We start from the raw sequence: 23,635 nt of genomic DNA, 5'->3' as shown, positions 1-23,635 counted from the left end.
AGACATTTATTGTGTGATATAACCATATATGGTCATATCGCCCTGCCTCCCCCAATAGCCAATTATAGGCCTGGGGAGGGGCCTCAGGTGGGCATGTACAATTGTACCACTCCTGGGGTTTCCTCAATGTCTGAAGAATGTTTCAGGGGTCTTTCAACAGTAAAAATGTTGAGAAAGGCTGCCCTAGGGAGATTGTAGGTATTTCTTTAATACTTTCCAATACTCTGTACTGCCATGGGAGCAGGTAGATTGACCTTTCAGTGGAACCTTGAAGCAGAGGCCGGGTAGCCATCCCTTGGGAAGAATGTAGATACATATTCCTCTCCTGAGCAGGGGCTGGATTAGATGAATTCCAACATCCATTTCTACTTGAAATGAAAAAAATGTCTTTTTAAATATAAGATTTCCTATTCTGACGAATTAAGAACGTTATTCTTGAACAGGAGCTATCAAGTTGCAAACGCCCCTGCTATTGCCTAGGAATAAAAAACTGTATGAACACAATGAAGCTTCATATTTGATGGATCATAGTGGAATGCTGGTGATGCTTCCTTATGACCTCAGGGTGAGTACAGGGTGGGGCCTTCACGGATGTCGGGGTCTTTGTACCATCTTTGTTTACTCATTGATTTAAGAGTCAAGAGCTTGGGTAGTCTTCCAACATTTTTATAACCTTAACATACATTTATATGATTGTTTGAAATTGCCCCCCAGTCCTCTGTGTGGAAAATATACATATTGTGGAGGATGCATTTAGCTTTTTGAGACTTGCTCTATATATCCATAGGATAGACCATTCTCAACAGAACAAACCAGCTTTGTTTTGTCAGCACAGAAAAAAAAGTGTCTGCTTGAGAGATGGGTTAAAGCATTTTAATATCTAATCTAATATTTAAAAATAAAAGTCATTTTGTTTTCCTTCCCCTTCTTTTTATTTAGTGTGCAGTAATTGAGGGCCCTGATCCTAAAATTAATGTTGGTGTTCATAGACTTAAAGTTTCGAGATTTTGCTCTGTATTCTTCAATTCATCCATTGAGTATGAAATAGTGGCTGTTGGAGAATTTCTTAAGGCCTGAAATCTGTGAATGTGATCCATAAGTGCAGGCCCTTTCAGAGATCCAGAGAGACTTGGACTACTTCCAGTCTCTGAGACCATCTTAAAAGGCAGTTCACAGGAGTAGCTTTTTCGGGTGGTATGAAAAATGTCAGAAAAAAGAGAAAGGCAGGAAAGACTTTGCACCACAAATGTCTCCTTGCATCTAATCCAGTAAGTTTAAATCAGAATGAATGGCTGTTCCTAAGTCCTTATGTAAAACTGATGTTAAAAAAAAGGAATCCTACTGTCAGTTGATTTACCAGTTTATACTTAAAATGGACTTCTGACATAGTCTACATAAACGGAAGAACAGTAAACAGCCTGGTTATAATAATGGCCTACCTAATGTTCTCTGTACTGTGAAGTTGGGTGTTCATTGCAAAATAACCAAATAGTATTAACTTTTCAACTTTGCTTTTTGAACTTTTTGTCTTTTCAGATTCCCTTTGCAAGATTTGTGGCTAGAAATAATATAACAAACTTGAAAAGGTAAAAGACTGGCTAAATTATTTTTCCTCTAATTGTGCTATGTATGCAAATTTTGTACTTTTATAATAAAACTAGGGGGGCAAATAGACAAGTTATCTCTGTGGTAACCAAACCATTATCATCATTTGAACCCATAAAACTGCTTTATACTGAATTAGATTTTGGTTTGTCAGGGTCAATATTGTCTACTGTGGTAGCAGCTGTTCTATGTCTGAGGTCAAGGTTATTCACCTCACCTTTTTTGTCAACCCTTTTTGCTAGAGGTTCTCGGAATTGAACCTGGAACCTTCATCATACAAAGCAGATGCTCTATCACTGAGTCATAATGCCCAGCACAAGTATGATTTACGTCCTGCAAGCCCCCAACTCAATTCTAGTATATCCAGCTATAACAGGAGCCTCAGATCGGTGCTGTGAAATATTTCTACCCCAAGAACATGGACATCATTTCTAGAGGCTGCAGAGGCCTCAGGAAAAAATGGGAAAGATTTATGTTTTAAAAGCAAGACAGTACTGTATACAATTTCTCTTAAAATTTCTGAATTTCTTTTAACAGGGATCCAAAATTTCTGGAAAATGCACACAGTTCTGTAGACAGGACTGAGCTAAATGGACCAGTGTCTAGCTCATAGAAGACAGATTCAGGTGTTACATTTTTCTTCTCTAGGTACTGCATTGAGCGAGTTTTCAGGCCTCGGAAGTTAGATCGTTGTCACCCAAGAGAGCTTTTAGAATGTGCATTTGATATCATCACTCCTGCTGGCAATAGTTTATTACCTGTTGCAGAAACAATCTACACAATTTCTGAAATAATCCAGGAATTTCCTGTGCTTCAGGTTGGTGTTTTTCTGCCTAACTCCTTTCAGCATGCTTGAGAGTTCTTTTTAAAGGACCAACCTTTTTCGTGCTATGTCTGCCTTTACGGGCTGTAATAGGATATCCAAAACCCTCTGACAGTTAAAGAAGAAAGGGCAGTGTTTTTTGGATTTGCCTTACCACTTTGTTTAACGGATTTCTGCCAAAAACATCAGGTTGGTGGCAGATATTATCACCCTTGGGTATACAAGGGGAAGATTTTAATAATAAGGATATTTCTAAAAGTTAGTATATTCTTTGGATACGTGGCCACTGTTCTTCAAACTGTATGTAACTAGAATGTTTAAGGTGCAGTTATGCTTCCAGATGTCAATGGGTCTTATGCTACTGATGTTATCAAACACTATCATATATATATATTTCAAGTAGTACAAGCTAGAGCTACTAGATGTCGAGTTTTGAAACCACAAATCATAATCAACTTAATAGAAATAAAATCTTTTGACTCATCATTTTAGGAAAGAAACTATAGTATCTTCTTGAATCACACAGCCTTATTGAAAGCTATCCTTCTACACTGTGGGATCCCTGAGGATAAACTCAACCAAGTATACATCATTCTGTATGATGCTGTGGTAAGGCATTCAGCTGTTCATCAGCAGTTAATAGTAACGGTTGCAGAGAGGGAGAGGGAGAAGGCATATTTATAATCACTTGGGCATGAACTTGGGGTCACTGTGGTTCGGCAGGTAGTTGTGAGTTCCTGCATTGTGCAAGGGGTTGGACTAGATGTAGGTCCCATCCAATTCTATGATTATGTGTGGCAAAGTTGTTTCCACATTTTAAGGGCTGACAAAAAGAAGTGCATATGCTTGAAGCTACCTGGGCTCCAAAAAGAACATAACAAATTTATTCTTAATACTGAGAAGAACACCAAAAGGCATTTGAGTTTTGTTACAATAGCTGCGCATGAGCCTCTTGTGGAGCAGAGTGGTAAGACAGCAGACATGCTGTCTGAAGCTCTGCCCATGAGGCTGGGAGTTCAATCCCAGCAGCCGGCTCAAAGTTGACTCAGCCTTCCATCCTTCCGAGGTCGGTAAAATGAATACCCAGCTTGCTGGGGGGTAAACGGTAATGACTGGGGAAGGGAATGGCAAACCACCCTGTACTGAGTCTGCCATGAAAACGCTAGAGGGCGCCACCCCAAGGGTCAGACATGACCCGGTGCTTGAACAGGGGATACCTTTACCTTTACAATAGCTGTGCATCCTTTTCCTGATACAGCTAATTGACTTATTTAGTACAGTTTACCTTAGCTCAGGGCAGCCTATGTTGGCCTTCCCAGAATAATCTTCTGACATAGGATAGGCTGAGAGAGAATGACAAGCCTGAGGTCGTCCAGTAAGCTTCATGGCAGGGTAGAGAACCTGGATCTTCCAAGTTGTAGTTCAGCACTCTATCCAGTATATCATGTTGGCTCTCTCTAGTTTAGGAGACCTTGGGCAAATCATGTGTTGGGTCACTATCTGTAGGCGTACACTGGATGAATGATAGCAGAGAAGAGACACTTTCTTTGTCCTTATCACTGTTGCTTCATAGGTCTTCCAGTGAACTCTATACTGGATTGTGTCAGATACAGTATGTATTTTCTGCCAGCTTTGTTATAGACATCTCCAGGTTCCATGGCCATTATAGACATTACCTGGCTCCATGGCCTGCCGCGCATGCCACAAACGCATGAAATTGCGGGCCTGCTCCTTTCCCTGGAATGAAGCCACGCCCTCCGGTCGAGGGGGGGGCAAAAGGCTCCTTTCCCAGGAACAAAGCCGCGGACTCGGGTGGGGGGGGGGGCGAAAAGGCTTCGTTCCGGGGAAAGGAGCAGGCCCACGCATCACAGACGTGCCGGGCCTGCTCCTTTCCCTGGGATGAAGCCACAGCTTCGGGGGGGGGGGGCTTTCCCGGCTGCACAAGAGGCCCTCTGCGGGACCGGGGGTGGAGGGGGCTCAGTGCAGGGGCCCTCCCACCCCCACCTACCTGCCCGCTAGCACCCGCTGTATTGGGCCTACAGCAGGCCTTAAATTTAGTCATCACAATAAAACAATAAGCCCCCCAAAACCTAATAAGATAGCAGTAAAGATCCTTTTGCTGCAGCTGTAGACAGTATAGGCTGGAAAACTGGGAATGAAAGCAAAAAAAGAGAAACAAAGGGTTAGACATGAACGGTGGGGCTTGGTCAGTCTAATACTTTGGCCTAAGGCCCAGGGGGGAGAAAGAGGAGATACCAGATTTTATTCCCTGGTACTCATTGCACCCACCAACACCTGGTGGAAGAGCTCCATCTTGCAGGCCCTGCGGAATCCAGAACGTTCTGGCAGGGCCCGCAGCTTTTCAGGGAGCTCATTCCACCAGGTAGGGACCAGGATAGAAATGGCCCTGGACCTAATCGCGGCCAGGCATGCTTCCTGGGGCCCCAGGGACCATCAGCAAATACATACCCGCAAAGCAAAAGGCCCTGCGGGGGGGGGGGTATAAGGAAGTAAGCGGTCCCGTAGGTAGGTAGTTATTCTGACACAACTAGTCATATGCAAGTACATTTAAAAGCATAACTGTTCTCTAGTATAGTTACTATTGCTACTAAAGCCAACATCTGTCACTTTATAATGTTGCGGCCTTCATGGAACAAGCATAGTCAAAGATGAGCTCCATGTTCATAACCTAGCCTGCTGCCTCAGTGTGGCTGTCCACTCATGTGCAGGGGCTCCAGAGTGATGGAGGCATGCTCATGGGTCATGCTGGACTTTGCCAACGGGCTGTTATACCAAAATTTAACAGAATGTAGCTCTGGGAGATATACTTAGGTTATAGTATTCAAGCAGGGCCTGCAAGATGGAGCTCTTCCGCCAGGCATATGGTTGAGGTCACAGCAAGGTCTAAATATTTGGTTCAATCTGGGATCCTCTGGTATCCATCATGCCCATTTTGTGCATTATGTCTATTGACGGATCTAGCTCCTCACTCCTACTAATAAGACAACAAGGAAATTGGCCCCTGGCTGGATGAGGAGTTGCTAGTGGTTTTTTCGCCTGCCGCCTGCCGCAGTTTTAGGAGTAATAGGGATGTAATTAAGGGAATTATGGGGTTTTATTGTGATTTTATCCTTTTATTGTTGTAAACCAGTGGTCCCCAACCTGCGGTCCGTGGCCTGGTGCCGGGCCGCGAAGGCCGCGGTTCCCTCTCCCCGCCCCCCCCCCCGCAGTAAAAAACTTCCCAGGCCGCAAGCTTGCGGCCCGGGAAGCTTCTTACTGCGGGAGGGGGGAAGAGGGAATAAGGGCTGCGCTGCGCGAGCGCAGCCGTTACCCTGCCGGTCCCCAGCCAAAAAAAGGTTGGGGACCACTGTTGTAAACCACCATGAGCCCAACAGGGAACGGGGTATAGAAATCTAAAGGTAAAGGTAAAGGTATCCCCTGTGCACGGACCGAGTCATGTCTGACCCTTGGGGTGATGCCTTCTAGCATTTTCATGGCAGACTCAATACGGGGTGGTTTGCCAGTGCCTTCCCCAGTGATTACCATTTACCCCCCAGCAAGCTGGGTACTTATTTTACCGACCTCGGAAGGATGGAAGGCTGAGTCAACCTTGAGCCGGCTGCTGGGATTGAACTCCCAGCCTCATAGGCAGAGCTTTCAGACTGCATGTCTGCTGCCTTACCACTCTGCGCCACAAGAGGCTCTTTATAGAAATCTAAGTATGTACAAATAAATAAATAAATAAGCAGATAGACAGACAGATAGACAGACAGACCTGTTGTTGGCTTTGAGACATTTTAGAGCTTTGCAAAAGTCTTTTCATGATAAAATAGTGGAGCAAGTTCAGAGGTTAGTATATCAAGTACAGCTCTCTTTAACTAGGCTATTTAAAAGACTATTGTCTTTTGTATTACTATTTATAGCAAAAAGCCTAATCATTGTCTCTCCAGAAACAAACAGGAACTTGGCCATATGCCAATCTTGCAATATTTTTCTTCCTATAATTATTGAGGAAGGAGTCCTTTAAGGATCTGGGTACTAAGGAAGTATGTGAACTGGGTATAAAAGCATAAAATAATCTGTATCACTGTATTTTGATGCAGACAGAAAAGCTAACAAAAAGAGAAGTGGAAGCCAAATTCTGCAATATTTCTCTGTCTCCAAACAGTGTAAGTAATCTGACACCTCTTTGACTAGTTATGTTCTACCGTGTGCTGGATCTCTTTGCTTGCTTAAGAGGGACCAAGTGCTCCCTTTAAAGCTTTCTTGATGTTTGCTTGTATTAACAGGCAGGGAACAGTATCACTGCCTGGCCTTAGCAGGGATTAAAAACTGCATTCATGAGCAAACAATTATTGTTCAATGCTTTAGGATGCCAGATGCTTCACAACTGAGACAAAACTTTGCCTTCAAGCTTACAGTGTAAGAGATGGCATGCTCTGGGGAAACATTTCTTTACTTCCTCCCTAGTACATTTGTGCTGCTGCCAGAGATCCCATTGTATTTTGGAAATGTAGAAACATATTGTCAGATATACTAAAAAATTATTTGCTTTTGTCTTTCCACTTTTGCCTTGCTGTCTGAGTGTTCCCTTTTCATGAATGTTATCAACTAATTGCATTTATTTCAGGTATAATTAAAAGGATAACTAGAATTTTTCAAATACTTCAAAATGAGGAAGATTTTTCCACATACAAATGGCTGAACACGTTTGTCCCATACTTTTAATGTCCTTCTGAGTTGTTCCTCTTTCCCTCCCAATGTAATTATTAAGATACATCTTTGGTGCAAAATTGATGTAAATCAGGCAGTCTTGCTGTTATGCATTTTCACCTTTAGTTCAGACTGTCGGCAAGCAGCTATGCCATTAATTATATATCTGTCTTAATTTTTCAGCTTGGTCGGCTCTATAGATTTATTGAACAGAAGGGGGAGTTACAAGACCTAACCCCAATGTTAAATACACTATTAAAACAAAAGACTGGGATCTCCTCATTGGTGAAACTTGGCATAAAAGAACTAGAGGAAACAATGAATCTGTTAAAGAAACTTGGCATTAAATTTCAGGTTTGTAAGGATATCAGTAAAACAAAGTGGATTATATACTGTTAAATTCATGTTGCTTGTCAGTTGGATCATGAAATGGCATAAGGAAACATGAACAATGAGACAACTGAGCCACATTCCTGATGAATTTAGAGTTGTGAATCGCTTTGGGCGCATTCCTAGTACCTTGCAATTAGTGAGAAGTTGCAAGTCTTTGTGGAAGCCAGGGGAGCTTAACTCTGTTCTGGGACATGGCTTTTTTCTACCTTGTGACTAAGCATAAATATATAGGGAATTTGCATCACCTAAGAGACTTATTTTGAAAAGGTGATAACATGTTTGAGTATATTGATGACTATTAACTACAAACAAAATTTGTGTCAATAATGCACACTGTAATATATTTCTTATTTTTAGTTTTAAATTCAGGTTTTAAAGCTTTTTTGATGGTTCGTGATTTTGGATGCTTGTTGCATTTCTCTATATAAATTGGGTGCATAGGTTTTTTTTGCGGGTGGGGGGTTGCTGTTTATTACAGCCTGTGGGTAAGGGAATAAAAATAAAATAAGCATTTTATCTTGCAGGTGTCCATAAACTTGGGGCTGGTTTATAAAATGCAACTACATAATGGCATTATATTTCAGTTTATTGCATATATTAAGCGCAGACAAAGGATAGTTACTGAGATTCTTGCTGCTGGAGGTAGATATGATCATCTGGTGAGTTTTTAGTTAATTTATAGCTTTTGAAATAGTAAAAGGGTATGATCATTAATACTTCTGTGGAGTAACTTTGCTTCTTGTTTCTTTAGATTCCACAGTTCAGAGGACTGCAAGCAGTTGGACTGGTTCCTTTAGCAGTTGGAGTCAGCATAGCTATAGATAAAATAAGTTCTGCAGTTCTGAATATGGAGGAACCTGTATGTTTGTGTTTCTATTTTACATTTTTAAGTAATTTCATACAGACAAGAGAAGCACAGAATAATGAGAGTACACTCTAAATTACATGTAATTAATGAACAGTCCTGGGATTAGGTGTTGCCTATTTTCATTGTTGTGATAGGAGTCCAAAATAGGGGAGTGAATCCAAACCACTCAAACACCTGAGAACCATCTTGGTGTATTGGCTAAGATTGGTGACTTCTAATTTGGAGTGCAGAGCCTCTTGTGGCGCAGAGTGGTAAGGCAGCCGTCTGAAAGCTTTGCCCATAAGGCTGGGAGTTCAATCCCAGCAGCCGGCTCAAGGTTGACTCAGCCTTCCATCCTTCCGAGGTCGGTAAAATGAGTACCCAGCTTGCTGGGGGGTAAACGGTCATGACTGGGGAAGGCACTGGCAAACCACCCCGTATTGAGTCTGCCATGAAAACGCTGGAGGGCGTCACCCCAAGGGTCAGACATGACTCAGTGCTTGCACAGGGGATACCTTTACCTTTACCTTTAATTTGGAGTGCAGGGTTTGATTCCCCATTCCTACAAATAAAGCCGGCTGGGTGACCTTGGGCTAGTCTTCTCACAGAGCAGCTACGTCAGAGCTCTTTGAGCTTCGCCTACGTCACAGGGGGTCTGTTGTGGGAGTCTCCCATGTCCACCCCTGGAGTTGTTATTGTGGGGGGTTAGTTGTTTTATGTCGCTGCATATGTTTTGAATGGATAGGATATTGCTGACTGTATATGTTTAGGGGTATTTTATTGGGATTTTTTTTTTTACCTGATGTAACCCGCCATGAGCCTTCTTGGGAGTGGCGGGCTAAAAATCGAATAAATAAATAAATAAATGGGGAGAGGAAGGGAAGGTGATTGTAAGCCGCTTTGAGAGTCCTTCGGGTAGCAAAAAGCGAGGTATAAAACCCAACTCCTCCTCCAGCCCATTTAATGTAGTGGTTAGGAGTCCGAACTTCTAATCTGGTGAGCTGGGTTTGATTCCTTGCCCCCCCCCCCACATGCAGCCAGCTGGGTGACCTTGGGCTGGCCACAGCACTGATAAAGCTGTTTTGTCAGAGCAGTAATATCAGGGCTCTCTCGGCCTCACCTACCACCTCACAGAGTATATGTTGTGGGGAGAGGAAAGGGAAGGCGACTGTAAGCCACTTTGAGCCTCCTTCGGGTAGAGAAAAGCGGCATATAAAAACCAATTATTCTTCTTCTCTTCTTCTACCAGAACATGAGAGTACTTCTAGCACCTGAGGAGGGGGGGGGGGGGAATTTGACTCTAAGTCCAGAATAGGGAAGGGGGAGTGATTCCAAACCACTCAAACACCTGAGAGCCAGTACGGTGCAAGTGGCTAAAATCTGTGGTGTCTATTCTGGAGAGGTGGGTTTGATTCCCCATTCCTCTACATTACAGCCTCGTCTATCTGACTTGCTTCCTCCAAGTTGCAGTTCTGGATCTTTATTTTCCCTTGAACTGATTCTCTGTGCAGACCTTTCTTGCAGAAAGAACTTTCCCTTGCAGAAGGAACTTTGTTCTTGTAGTGCTATGAACAGTGTTGAAAAATAAAGTATGCCTTATCCCTACTTGAGTAAGACAAATTTATTATTGTGGTTTTAAATAAATTAACATTCAGTAGAGTTCTTCATATAATCAATATGTTCTTGCTGATATATTTTTCCCCTCTTTTTTTTTTGGACAGATTACAGTGAGCTCCTGTGAATTATTATTAGTTAGTACTGGCCAGATGGCAAAGGCAAGAGCCATCAATATTGTCCAGAAACTTTGGGCTGCAGGAATTGCTGCTGAAATAATGTATGATGGGTCACAGGTAACTCTTATTTACAGTTGAATGTTGGTCTTGGGCCCAGGTCTTGGGTCCAGATCTTTCAGTTTGACAGGATACAGCAGCCCATTTCAGGCATCAGCTTTTTTTTTGGGGGGGGGGGGGCTAGTTTAAAGAGCAGCAGTTTAATTATTCTGTACATGTTTATAAATCACCAGTGGATTTATAATAATTCAGTTTTGGAAACTTTGCTAGTGTTCTGTAGCACACAGGAAATGAGAAACTATTGGATTGGATCCCAGGACTTGCTTCTGCTAACTGAAGAGTCTTGCAGGATTTCAGAGACTTGGGGTTGGCAGCAGTGCAGCCATACTTTAAGAACAAATACATTGATAATGCTTCCTGCTAGAACAAATTGCGCAATACACTTAAACAAGTTTGGGGATTCATGAAGACTCAACAGATTAGGGGAGCTGCCCCCATGAGCCTTCTCCACACTTCCCCTCTTGTCAGCACCTCCCCCCACAAGTTCACTATTTCTCACTTGGTAGAAGCTGCTTCCCCTCACCCCTGCTCACTGCATCCTCTTGGGAGCAAGCTCTAAACCCATTTTCACATTTCCTAGCACAACCTACACACGGCACAGGCCTTGTGAGGCTTCTGCATGCATTAAAAACCTTGCAAAAGGGGGTACAATATCTACATCTATGCAAATACCACCATTATTTGTTCTTAAATTTCTCCCTTACCATTTTTAACTTTCAGATTTTGTTTTTGTTTCAAACCAAGTAGTGCTCCTGGGATGAAGAAATCTGTTGGAGTAATGCAAATCTTTTGATCTGTGTACAGCTCTTAAATTATATCTAGACTAGACTAGCAGTGAAGCCCGTTGTGGAAAAAAATACTACAGGCTCTAGGCAGCCTGCACTTCCTTTAAATACTCCCCTCCCTCCTTCTCAGCCTGCAAAGTTAGAGGGACAGTATTAAAAGGGAATAGGGGTGTATGGGTCCCTTTAAACCCTCCCGCCCTGCTTGGGAAGGCAGGGAAGGAGTGCTGCAAAGGACTGAGGCATCATGCAAGCTACAGCTGAGTCTAAGAATCAGTAATGTGGGGGGGGGCAGTCTTGGAGTGCTTTAAAGCAGTGGTCCCCAACCTTTTTATCACCGGGGACCGGTCAATGCTTGACAATTTTACTGAGGCCCAGGGAGATAGTCTTTTGCCAAGGGACGTTGCCGCCACTGCCACCGCCTGAGCCCCTGCTCCCCTTGCTAACCCACTGGCACCCCTGACTTCGTGCTGCCCACTGAGCGGCATTTCCAGCAGCAGCTGCACAATGCCACATAGAGGGAGAGCCTCAGCCATGGTGGCTGCCAGAGAGCACCAAAGGTGAACTGGTGGCAGAGTGGCAGGACAGCCCCCAAGGCAGCAGCCGGGGAGGAGGACGAGGACGAGCCGTGGCCCAGTATTGATTGATCCATGGACCGCTACTGGTCCCTGGACCGGGGGTTGGGGACGGCTGCTTTAAAGGGTCGGGGCTTCATGCACGCCACAGCTGATCCTGACAGCCACCTGGTGGTCAGAATCAACTGTAGCATATATGAGGGGATGCCCAGTTGATTTAAACAATCCCTCCCAGCCTGCCTAGGCAGGGAGGGAGTGCTGAAATGATGGGCTCCTGCCAAGGCAGGACAGGGGCAAGGGAGTGTTTGAAGGCAGCCTTAGAGCTGGAGGGACCCTATCTGGCCTGTTGCAGTCAGCTGTAAGGTGTGAGACCTTTAAAGACTCCACCCCACCCCCCCACCCCGCCTACCAAGGCAGGGTGTGTGTGTTTGAAGACAGCAGAGCTTCCTGACTTTCAGCTAATGGTGACAGACCAGTTGGACTGTCACCATCCGCTGCAAGGCAGGTGGCCTCACTTGCCAAGGCAAGGCAGTGAGGGAGTATTTGAAGACAGCAGGGCCCACCTGATTGCGGTAGTCCAGCTGGGCTCTGATTGCGGTAGTCCAGCTGGGCTGTCAACAGTCCCTTAGCTTCTCCCTCCCTCCCAGTGCGTTGAACGTTCTAAAGCCTCCTGGTGAGGCTTGTTCTGGAGTCTTTAGAATGTCCAACACGTTGTGCAAGACTTGAAGTCTGAATATATGTGATTCCTCCTGCCTGAATGCTGCTCTTGCTGTTTAACTTAGCAGAAAATACACATTTCCAGACTGGACTATATAGATGGCTTTCCAGTCCCTTTTAGGGAGGGAAAAGGTTCAGGTGTGCAATGCAAAGTTTTCTATTATGATATGTTTCTGTAATCTTTCTTCAGTCCCAAGAAGAATTACAAGAATATTGCCGATGTTCTGGCATCACTTATTTAGCTCTTATCTCTGATAAAGAAGGAAACCATGTAAAGGTAAAAGTTTTGGGCTGCATCTTTAATGTGTATTCCACTTATATTTTGATTGTACATGCTCTCAGCTGCCTTAATGCTCTTTCCCTAGTTAAAACTTGATTTACTTTTTATTTTTAAAAGGCCTGGAGAGCAGCCAGACTTCCTCCCACTGCATTGCTGCTTTCTGACTTTATTGTGTGTGTGTGTGTGGGGGGGGGGGTTGGGGTTTCTTCTTCTGTGCTGACTTTTAACCCTCCCTTTTTAAAAAGTGGCAGTTGACTATTCTCTGTCTTTCCTTGTTGTTCATGTCAAGCACAGAAGAAATCATAGGTTTGGATCCCACTGAAAATTTCTAGGAGAGGGCTGGGGAGAGGCTATTTTTACTCATTCCTCCTCCCTGCTAAAGACTTGACCTCCCCAGTGCTTTCTCTGAGATCCCCTTTCTCCCAGGACCAGTATTTGGGGGACATTTTGGCCTGCAGTGGAAGGGGAAAGGGAAGGGAGTTGCAGTTCATGGGCAAAAAACCTCTTTCATCTACAGAAGTCCCCAGTAGAACCAAGCTATACATTTGTCATTGGAAAAAAGTTTAGGGAGCTAGAATTGCACCAGGGGTACATTTTGGCCATGGAGAAAAACCCTTCAGGAGAAAAAGCTTATTGTTGGTTCTCAGGAACCCAAAACTGGTCTTTCAGCTATTGCAGTGGCACTACCACTGCATCTGATGGTTATCCTGAAAAGGGGGACAATATCTCTTCTTTGTGCTATCCCTCCCCCACCTTTCCAACTATATTTACTATTTTAGATTTACAAACAGAAGGCTCTTCAAACATTAATTGCTATTTTTGTAGGTGAAATCGTTTGAAAAGGAAAGGCAGATAGAGAAAAGAATTTTGGAGACTGATCTAGTAGACCATGTGGCTCAGAAACTGAGAACCAAAGTCTGTGATGAAAGAAGTAACAGGTAGCGGTTATGCAATTACTGGGGAGGGGGAGGGATTGAATACTTGAATTTTGTTGGAAACAAAAGCACACTAGTTGGAGATGCATAGTGGTTCATAATACCAGGCATAATCTTCCCTGGCTGCTTGACATTCTGTGGTGCAGCTCTTTGCACAAAGTTTCAGGTGGATTGTGCCAAGAGATTGGTTTAATACCTACCGTATTTGCCGGTGTATAAGACGACTGGGCGTATAAGACGACCCCCCAACATTTCCACTCAAAATATAGAGTTTGTCACATTACATTACAGTACTATGGGCCACTATGGGCAGCTATGTCTATCCCAACTGAAGTGCACCCGGCATATAGGATGACCCCCCCACTTAGAGGCATGTTTTTCAGGGGGGAAAAGTAGACTTATACGCCAGCAAATACTGTACATATCTTACAATAGTATAATTATTGAACCTTGTATGTTGATGTAGCCACTTAACAATTCTTGATTTGTTATACCTTTATAGTATTTTAATACATACTTTGCATAGATTAAATCTCCGTTGCAGATATTTTGATTCCCATTCTTGTGAAATGCAGAAGAACATAGTTCAGTATTTTGTAACCTTTAGAATGACTAATTTGCTTGCTTTTTATTTTAGAGAAATCTCAGATAATTTGCCAGTACAGAATCAAAAGGGATCATTCTCTAATACTTCTGGTATGTAAATCATAAATGGTATAACAGACAATACTATACTGTTGACTACAGAGTTTCTAGCTGTAAAAGACATACATTTTAAACTGCATAGTAAAAATAATTTTTTAGATGGAAAATTCAGTTTGCTTTACAAAAAAAAAAACAGCAATAGTTTTCAGTAGTGGCATAGTGCAGTTTTTTTTTTGTAATATTACTCTGTGTATGTACCAAAGGAAAAAAAGTTAATGCTACATTTTTGGCTCTTAGGTGTGTTTGAATCACATGGAACTGCAGTGATACCAAATGTCTGTATTGTTGCATCAGAGAAGTTGTCTGCAAGTGCCAGGCGGCGTTTTGAAATTCAGGTATCACAGATTTAGCCTCCCTCTATCACTATTCATTTTCTATTCTGCTTCTTCACCAAACACAGCTCATATGTCCCAGAAGAGAAAGACCAATGGGATAAACCTGCAGTAACTCCAGTGATTTTCAGTGAGTGCTCAGTATTAGGATTAAGAGCTGGTTTTTATACCCCACTTTTTCCTATCTAAAGGTGGCTCAAAGTGGCTTACCATTCCTCTCCCCACAACAGGCACCCTGTGAGGTGGGTGAGGATGAGAGAGCTCTGAGAGAACTGTGACTGGCCCAAGTTTACCCAGCTGGCTGCATGTGGAGGAGGAATGGGGAATCAAACCCAGTTCTTCAGATTAGGTAGTACTCTTAAATCACTACAAGCCCTGTAAACATTAAACTGAGGCAAAATTCCTAAGATTTCTTCCATGTCCATAAATTCCTCATTGTTGCCTTCCCTTCCAGCACACAGTTCTTCTGAAGAGCTCTGAGTTTCATAATTTGGATTTTTACTACTGCCTAGAAATAATGATACAGGCAATATCAGTAAGGTAAATTTAATGGAAAATATGTAATGCAATTTGTATGTTCTGCAGTGCTCTACTGCAATGAAATTTGTACAAGGGTAAAAGAAACATGCTTTTGGGAAAACAAATAGGAAAGTTGTGGGTTGGAGACACAGCTCCTTTATCCCTTAGCAAGATCATCATCTGATGTTATCTCATGCTAAGTCAGGCTATTAGTCCATCCGGTCTTCTCTATTTTACCCAGGATCTCCTACAGAAAAGTCTTTATCAGCACTTGCCACCTGAAATACTTTTATTGGCAATTCCAATGACCTACTGTATGGAAAGCAGATGGACCTGTGACAGCCTCTTTAGCTGTAACGTGTGTGCATACCTATCTATATGCATATGTGTTTAACCTTTGAACTAATTCCTCTGTAGAACAGCACAAACACATACTAAACAACATTTATGCCTTCTTTCTTTCAGATAATTTGGGGGTTTGATGTGGCCTTCTTCGTTAATTATCATATTTTTCATATCCTATAAGAATAGCATTATTAAAAAAAACATAAAATCTATTTCTTTGGTACAAAGGTTAGCCATGCAAGCGTATGTGCAAAAATTTGTTTAGTATTATTCATCAGGTACTACGGATTGTGGAAAAGCCCCTTCTGCATGTTGTATGAAACAGCTCATAGAATGTGTGACTTTAGAACATAACTTTTGAATTAAAGCAAAATTAAGTAATTCTAGAGGTTAACTTCTTGTTTACATATGCTAATTTCTTTATGAATCCAAATGTAATTTTCAGGTGCAAACCAGACTCCAAACCTGCATTGCTACTCTGCAGAAGACAAATGAAGTTGAAATTTTAGCAGTAAGTCACCCATTTCAGGGTATCAAATTTTAAATGGGATTCACTTAAAGTACTGCTGAAATTTGCCTCTCAAGCATACTACAATTTCAGCTATCAAAATTTGTTTTCATTTTTTGTTTTGCAGGTAGATCTGCCAAAAGAAACTATAAGGCACTTCTTATCCTTGGAGGTAAAACAATAAATTCCTAGTTTTGTTTGAATTACCTATCTTCAGGTTCTCTGTTGTAACAATTCTGGATTGGAAATGTCAGAAACCATGCTGATCTTCTTGAACCTTAAAACAGAGGTATCAGCCATATCTCTGAAATAAAAATGTTGCATTAATAGATTTCCCCCCTTTTTAGTGTGATGCAGATGAACAAACCTTTTATATGACGGTGAAAGAACTGATGTCACGGTTGCCAAAGCAAAAATATTTAGAATCTGTTTGTGATGAAATCTACAATATCAAAATCAGAAAGAGGTAAGGACTTGTATATGAATAATACATGATTATCTCCTGTTTAACATAAGTAGCCTCCTGGTTTCAGGAAGGACACTCAAGAAGAAATCTGTAGAAATTATCATTTGGGTGCAGGTATGTGGTTCTGATGGCCCCGTCACCAATGAAGTGGTCTGAGTATATAGCCATGTATCCCTTGCTTATTAGCCATTTGTTGCCATTTGGAACACAGTTCAGAACTGATATTTGTGACAAACTTTACAATCAACTAGCATGATTAGCTTTTATCTCACTACTGGCAAAGAGGATACCTCTTCACTTTGGTAAAGCTACTGCTATGTACTCTGCATGGGTCTGTACTTGAAGTCAACTCTGAAATTCAGTAGATATAGAACACCACAGTTTGCTATTGGGAAGGCGGAGTACGCGTCTCTCACCCATTCTGCAGTCACTCCATTACATACTGAACATTTAGCAGGTTCAGTTCCAGTTGTCGAGGTAAAAAACCCTTTATGACCTTGGAGCCACAAACCTGAAGGATTGTCTCCGTTTATACTCAGATGACCATAGTTCATGTCACAGTGCAAAACCCTTTGAGGGTGCTACCTCGCAAAATGTGTAAGCTGTGTGTACAAATACTTTCTCTGCTGTGATTCCCACTTTGTGGAATGGCCTCCCTGAGATTAGAAAGGCTCCCAGATCATTTTGAAGAATGTACAAACCAGAAATCTTCAGGGCATTTTATAAAAGAGGTCAAGTGCAATATAATGGAACAGCTCAGGGGTATGCTTTTATAAGGGACTAGATCATAGTCTATAGCAATGTTTATTGTATGGATGGTGAGGGGTATTTCTGCTTTTTACTTATACATTTGAAATCCAGTTTTTGCCTTACCATATGTCTTACTTTTTTGTTTGCATTGTTTTCTGAATCTGAGGTCCTATTCCACTATTGATGGGAGTTCCCTTATAAAAGCAGAGACTAATCCAGGTTTCTAAATGCTTAAAATTCTAATGTTCTGCCTTATTTATCCTTTCCAGAGTGCCTCTTCTTGTCCTGTACAGTTACAGAGATGACTATTACAAAATTCTGTTTTAGTCACAAGTGTTTATATCACGAGGATCAGAGACAGTGTTATAACATGGAACCAAGTACACCTTAAGCTACTGTGAAAGAACTATTTGCACTTAAGAGAAATCCTAAATTGTCACAAGTGGGACAATTATGGCCTTTTTGAGTATTAAGGTCAACTGTTTAATTCTTTCTCTCTGTATTTATCTAAAACTGTAAATCTTTCTGGATACCTATTGTACAGAATCCATTTTTATAAAGTGCCATTTTGACGCATGGGTCTAGTGTTCATTCTTGGTCTAAGCTGAAGCCATCTTGTGAGTCAAGTAGGAATACTGGGAGATGCTACAAATTACAGACCCTAAAGTAGTTTTCAAATGCTAATGACTTAGTAGAATTAAAGATTCACAATTTTCAGCTTCATTGTTTTCAGCTAGGCTGATACCTAAATGAACGTTGGTTTCCAACACCTGTTCCATCTCTCTGCACCAGACCTTATGCTGTAAAAGGTCTCAAGTTGTGTTGGAGGAAGATATCATACATTTCAGTATAGGAGTATTTCCAAGTATTTATTTTTGAACCATTTCTCAAAAGAATGATTACACAGTCACTACCCCTCTGCCAGAAACAGTACAAATACAAAACTAATCAGTAGTTAATACATGGCCGTGGGGTATATATACATTTCAGTATTTTTATCTACGCCAATCCAGACTCAGCTTCCAGATTTTTACTAAAATGCTTAGATTCTAGTTAGCAGGTGAGGAGGTGACATCAAATGATACATGCTGATATGAAGGATAAGCATTATTGGGGTCCACTGGAGAATTATTGTGTTGCTTTGCTTTTCTTATTTTTGCTTTTCTTGTCTTTCTTCTTTAAACCATCCATGTTAGCTCGGAGCAAATTGGAATAGGCCTGCAACCAAGATAAACACAAACACCATGATGGTTCTTGAGCAGTCTCATTTCTACATTTAATTGGGACTACCATTTGTAGAAAGTACTATGAGCTGATGCAGTAGTGGGTGCAAATACATTTTTAGTCGGAAAACCTTTTGAAGTGGCACTGTACTTGTTGATGGTGGCATATAAGACTTCTAGGAATATACATGAATTCATATCACACTTCCCAAACACAAAAGCACCATACACAGAGGCCAGTGAGAAAGGGAAGGGTTTGTAAGTGAAGCAAATGCTGCATACAGACAACTCACCTATCTACTAAAGGAGTGTGGAGCTGCTCAACTATGTGCCAACTTAAGTTCCCTTGTAAAAACAGATAAACTAATCCAGTTTTCGAAATGCTTAATTATAGTAATGATAGTTTCCATGAGGTAACCTCCCCCCTGCCTTGGTAAAACTTGGTTATAACCTTGTCCACCCTAACTACTAAAGAGGAGAACAGATTTAGAACAAAAAAAAAACATTTTATTTTTCTGGGAAGGAAAGGCTAGTTGCAGACGTTCACAACCAACTACAAATGCACACACAAAAAACACTTCCTTGACAGACTAATATAGGGAGCTACTCAACCCACAGATCTCAGCCTGCTCCATACCTTTCCCTGTTATCTAATTCTGTGAATTTAAACCAGGTAAATGCTATTTCATGTCACTCACTACACTAACCCAGTCTGCATCCAGCTGAAGCAACTGTAGAAAAGAGTCAATCCGTAATGTGCCTAAGAACTCCCAGGTAACAAAACTCCTGTTTTCTTTCCACTTCTCTTCCTCCAAGGAACCTAATGGAGTGTTTGTCTCTACCAATAGCCTGCAATAGGATGGGACTTGGCTCACAGAGGAATACATGTGTTACATATCCATTAGAAAATTTACTTTGTAAAATTAATTCATAAAGGAACTATCAGATATAAACTTACCATTTGGAATTTGTTTACTTCTTTTGAGCTCACCTGCAAGTAATCAGATAATACATTAACGAACCTTACTGAGAAATTAAGTCAGTTTACATATTCACCAAGACCTATTAATCCCTACCAATTGCTACTTTCAGCTGAATTTACTGGGTTAGAATCTCTAGAACTCTCTCTGCTAGCAGCACGTTCTGCTGACACATTGACAGCCCTTGAAAAAGAACAAATCCCCCCTCCCCACCTTAGCAGGAAGCTTTACAGGAGCCACCCCTTAATGTCTAATGTAGGACACTAATACAGCTCAAGGCAGTGAACTGAGGACGACCTTCTTCAAACATCCTTAGATTTAGCAAGCAATTTGGAAAATTTAAGGATCAATAACTATGGAGACATGTCCTGATAATATATAGCCCCCTGATTCACTTTATAGAATGCCTCTCTTTTTGATCACTTACATGAGGATTCTACTAAATGAAACCAAGAGCTGCTTACCACAGTACTTATCTTCTTCTTCCCATCTGTTGCTCTGAGAAGACATTTGTTGTCCACAGGCTCAAAACCCTCCACATGGCCCTTTCGTGGGATGGGTCTAGTCCTACCATCATCTATATTAAAACAAAATAATGCAAAATACAAGCTAGCAGAGACTGTTATATAAGATCCAAGGATGGCAACTGTCACCCTACACTTCTACAGTTTTTGAGTTATACACTTAGAGATTCTCTCACAGAATTCTGAATTGGAGTTATGAGGATAAGTTTAGAATTTTACACTGTAATGTGTGTCCAGTTTAAATCATTTAAGGTGGCTTTTTCTGCCAGTCAGTCATTACAGAAACAAACATGGGTAATCCTCAAGTACGGGCAATCCATCAGACTCCAAAATTATTTATGTCCTTACATTTGAACCACAAACTGTGAAAACATATTTGGGTATAGAAAAAATACAGCAAATCATCATTTGTGGCTAAAACATAAAAAACAGCTTGCCCTAGATCAGATTAAACTATGTCCAAAGGAGGGATTGCAAGTCTGCAGATTCCCCCACGTGTGTTTTCTGAAACAATGTCATTTCATGAGAATCATGGCCATGCATGGCTATTCATTAAATGCTGAGTATCACAGAATTGGAAGGACTATACAGACCATCTAGTCCAACCCCCTGCTTAATGCAGGCTCAACCTAAGGCATCATTTCATATCTCTATCCTGCACATGCAGCCTTAAATATCTCGTTCAGAAGCAAATATATCTCCACATAATATATAACAGAAGAAAATTAAGTAAATATATATAAAACTTCCATCTAAAAAGCTAATTTGCCCCTTTTATGATTCAAGCACAGAACAAATAAAATATGGCATACCCTGCCAATTTTGTCTAAAATAGTGAGAATGAGAAAAGGACCTCTTAAACTTGAGCCTTAAAACTCACCTCTGCCTCATTAAACTTTTCCAAGATTTTTCATTTTTGACATTCCTACCCAAAGTCTGTTCATACTCATTTGCTGCCCAAAATCTCATTTGGTTGTCTTAAGACGAAAGCAAAGCTAACAAAGAATTGAAAAATAACATTTACTGTGTTGTGGCTATTAGACATCAACTAGTTCTATTTATTTTCTATCATCTGTTCTCTGATCTGGGTTTCAGGACTGGCCAGACAACACAACAGATATGTGGATGTTCTCTTTTCCCAGAAAAAGCATGGCGAAAGGAAAAGATAAGATGGAGTATGTGTAAAACAGGAAAGGGATAGGGAAGACAAATAATTGGTGCACACATGATAAAAACAAAACATGTCAGCTGGAAGCAAAATAACAACAAAAACATTCTGATGATCTGGCAGCCAAGGTTATAAACACAACACTCACTGGTTAAACTAAGTAGCAGTAATTCTTATTTTTAGAAAAAAACAGGACCAGTATTAAATGCCTCATGGTTTCTATCATCTTTAAACCGCCGGCGCCACGGACTAAATAAATGTTTAAGGGCTGCCGAGGTGGGATTTGTCCGTGATGAGGAAGGGTCCGGATTGGACCCTTCCTCACGACAGACAATCGGAGGGACCAATCGGCAGGCGCAAAGCGCCTGCCGATTGGTCCCTCCGATTCCCAGCCCCAGCAACTGCGAGCCGCGCGGCTCACAGTTGCTCCCGGCCTGACGCCCGAGGGAGCCCCTGGCAGTCGTGCGAAGCGCGGCTGCCGGGGGCTCCGTGCCTGGCTGCCGCCGAAAGAACGCCGCCCAGGGCAGCCACCGCCCCATCAGGCCGCCGCCGCCGAAAGGACGCCGCCGAGGGACCCCCACCCACAGTAAGTCCCTAGCGCCCGCTGCATTTAGCTGCAGCGGGCTTGATTACTAGTTTAGTAATAAAGATAAAATTATGCAAGGCAAACATATTGACAAATGTAATATTCCTAGCAACAATAGCAGTAAGTTCAATACTCACATTTCTTTAGTGTTATATAAACACTGCCTGTAGTTCTGCATTTTTGAAAAAGTCTTGTGAGCTCTGTCAAGAACTACAAGTAAAAAAATTGAGAATTGTCAAAAGAAAAGATTTCTTGTTTAAGTACTGTTAACAGTCTAGTTTGGCTTCAAGGTAACCAATAACAATGTCTTTTTTACAACCTCACTTGCTTAAAATATTTAAATACACACCAATATCAATCAATCACAGATTACCAGTATAAAGTTAAATAAGTAAGCTCCAGCATCTTGTGGCATCTTAACAACTGACAGATTTAAACCTGATGATCATCAATGATACCACTGTTTGATGCCAGCTTAAATTTAGACTTCATAGAAAGGCACTCAAACCAGAAAACTTCTATGCCAATGAAAAGTTGCCAGCAAATTTTAAATTTCTCCACCTGTCTGCAATACTTGAAATAAGATGTTAACTCAGTCAAACCTGGGAGAGTGCAGAAGGCAATTTTTGCAGAAAGGCAACATTTGAATCATTTAAAGTGATTCTGCTTTCATTTCCCCCTGTATAACATATGCAAGTCTACAGCACAGAGAACAGGGTCTAATTTGTGCCGAGCCTAATCCTTCATCTTATCTTATTGAATAAAAAGATAAACACACTTCTGAGCAGAGCAGAGGCAGAGACATTTCTCTCAACTAAGGTTACCAGATGTCCTCTTTGGGTCTCTTTTGAAAGAAAACAACAACAACTGATGAAATGTCCTTTTTTTGTTTTTGGAAAGTTAGTTAGTAGCAATCAGAGTCTAAACAGCTGGGATATTTGTCATAGTGATCACTTTTCTGAAGTAGTCAGGAAATACGTCCTGTTTTTTGCTTTTCAAAATATGGTAGCCCGACTATAACTTAATAGAGAAAAGGCTTCCAGAACACAGAATGGTGCATCAGCCTCTCTTTCCTGAAAACCGGGAATGAGAAGGGGTCTCCAAGTCAGATTTCAAGAGAGGATGACAGAGAAAACGCTGACACATGAAAGACTAGGACACCCCCCCATGCCAGCCTCCAGGTGAAACCTGGGGATTCCCCGGCTTTACTGTTCATCTCCAGTTCACAGAGAAAATAGCTGCTTTGGAGGGCGGGCTCCTCCGCGGTCTCTCCTCGCCCCAAATCCCGCCCGCTCCCGGCTGCACCCTCAAAGTCTCCCGGTATTTCCCAACCCAGAGCCGTTCGGAGAGGCGACTGTGGACACCAATTGTGGTCCGCCTCCCGGGCGCCACCGGACTTCGGTGTGATTTGGCTGCTCTTCGCATGCGCGGGGGGGGGGGGGGGCTGCGAAACCGTCGACGGTACCTGCTCGCTCTCCAGCAGCACCATCGCGCCTTCGACCAGCAGCCACGAACACCCAGGCACACGCCCAGCAGCCACGACCGGCCCGGAAGCGGAAGTCCCGTGAAGAAGGAAAGGCAGCTCACGACGAGGAAACCGTCTTCCGTTGGGGGACTCGTTGCTGCCCCCCGCAGGGCTCCAAGAGACCCTGCAGCCCATTCCCCCGGGCTCGTGGCGCTAAGTCTGAGCGAGCAGAACAAAGTTTGAGTCCAGCGGCACCTGCAAGACCAGGGGTAGTCAACCTGTGGTCCTCCAGATGTGCGTGGACTACAATTCCCATGAGCCCCTGCCAGCAAATGCTGGCAGGGGCTCATGAGAATTGTAGTCCATGCACATCTGGAGGACCACAGGTTGACTACCCCTGTGCAAGACCAGCCAAGTGTTACCCAAGGTGTGCTTTCCTCAGGCAATGAAATGGAGATCACTAGGCATCCAAGACATACAGTAGTCCCGTGTCAAATATACCTTGAATCAGACTTTGCAGGCCTTGCAGGTACCTTTGGACTCT

General features: G+C 42.3%; 2 protein-coding genes across 3 annotated transcripts in view; one reads left to right on the top strand and one right to left on the bottom strand.

Moving 5' to 3' along the window:
- Positions 1-17,721, top strand: part of EIF2AK4 (eukaryotic translation initiation factor 2 alpha kinase 4) — a 55,317-nt gene extending 37,596 nt beyond the window's left edge. For both annotated transcript variants that reach the window (XM_077322929.1, XM_077322928.1), the window contains 17 exons: positions 444-565; positions 1,537-1,586; positions 2,254-2,422; positions 2,921-3,037; positions 6,532-6,597; positions 7,325-7,495; positions 8,059-8,193; positions 8,286-8,393; positions 10,103-10,231; positions 12,496-12,582; positions 13,411-13,523; positions 14,158-14,216; positions 14,463-14,560; positions 15,867-15,932; positions 16,057-16,101; positions 16,277-16,395; positions 17,415-17,721. In XM_077322929.1, coding sequence (XP_077179044.1) covers positions 444-565; positions 1,537-1,586; positions 2,254-2,422; positions 2,921-3,037; positions 6,532-6,597; positions 7,325-7,495; positions 8,059-8,193; positions 8,286-8,393; positions 10,103-10,231; positions 12,496-12,582; positions 13,411-13,523; positions 14,158-14,216; positions 14,463-14,560; positions 15,867-15,932; positions 16,057-16,101; positions 16,277-16,395; positions 17,415-17,472 — 1,712 coding nt within the window. In that variant the 3' untranslated portion in view covers positions 17,473-17,721. The remainder of the gene's footprint in view (positions 1-443; positions 566-1,536; positions 1,587-2,253; positions 2,423-2,920; positions 3,038-6,531; positions 6,598-7,324; positions 7,496-8,058; positions 8,194-8,285; positions 8,394-10,102; positions 10,232-12,495; positions 12,583-13,410; positions 13,524-14,157; positions 14,217-14,462; positions 14,561-15,866; positions 15,933-16,056; positions 16,102-16,276; positions 16,396-17,414) is intronic.
- A 274-nt stretch (positions 17,722-17,995) lies between these two features.
- On the bottom strand, positions 17,996-23,225 carry SRP14 (signal recognition particle 14). Its single transcript, XM_077322940.1, has 5 exons — positions 23,092-23,225; positions 21,764-21,836; positions 19,813-19,925; positions 19,327-19,359; positions 17,996-18,363 (listed from the first exon to the last, which is right to left on the bottom strand). Exons 1-5 carry the CDS (start codon positions 23,113-23,115, stop codon positions 18,274-18,276), a joined length of 333 nt encoding a protein of 110 aa, XP_077179055.1. The 5' UTR covers positions 23,116-23,225; the 3' UTR covers positions 17,996-18,273.
- Positions 23,226-23,635: the final 410 nt, after the last annotated feature.

This window comes from Paroedura picta, chromosome 2 (genome assembly GCF_049243985.1).
Source record: "Paroedura picta isolate Pp20150507F chromosome 2, Ppicta_v3.0, whole genome shotgun sequence".
Taxonomy (NCBI): domain Eukaryota; kingdom Metazoa; phylum Chordata; class Lepidosauria; order Squamata; family Gekkonidae; genus Paroedura; species Paroedura picta.
This window is presented reverse-complemented; position numbering and strand designations above follow the sequence as displayed.

Bases quoted from the DNA above. Each gene is read 5' to 3' on its own strand.
- SRP14 (XM_077322940.1), bottom strand. From the start codon at position 23,115: ATGGTGCTGCTGGAGAGCGAGCAG. The intron at 19,926-21,763 runs GTGAGTATTGAA...GTTTTAATATAG, and splicing joins TTATATAACACTAAAGAAAT to ATGATGGTAGGACTAGACCC. The intron at 18,364-19,326 runs GTAAGTTTATAT...TCTTGGTTGCAG, and splicing joins AAGTAAACAAATTCCAAATG to GCCTATTCCAATTTGCTCCG.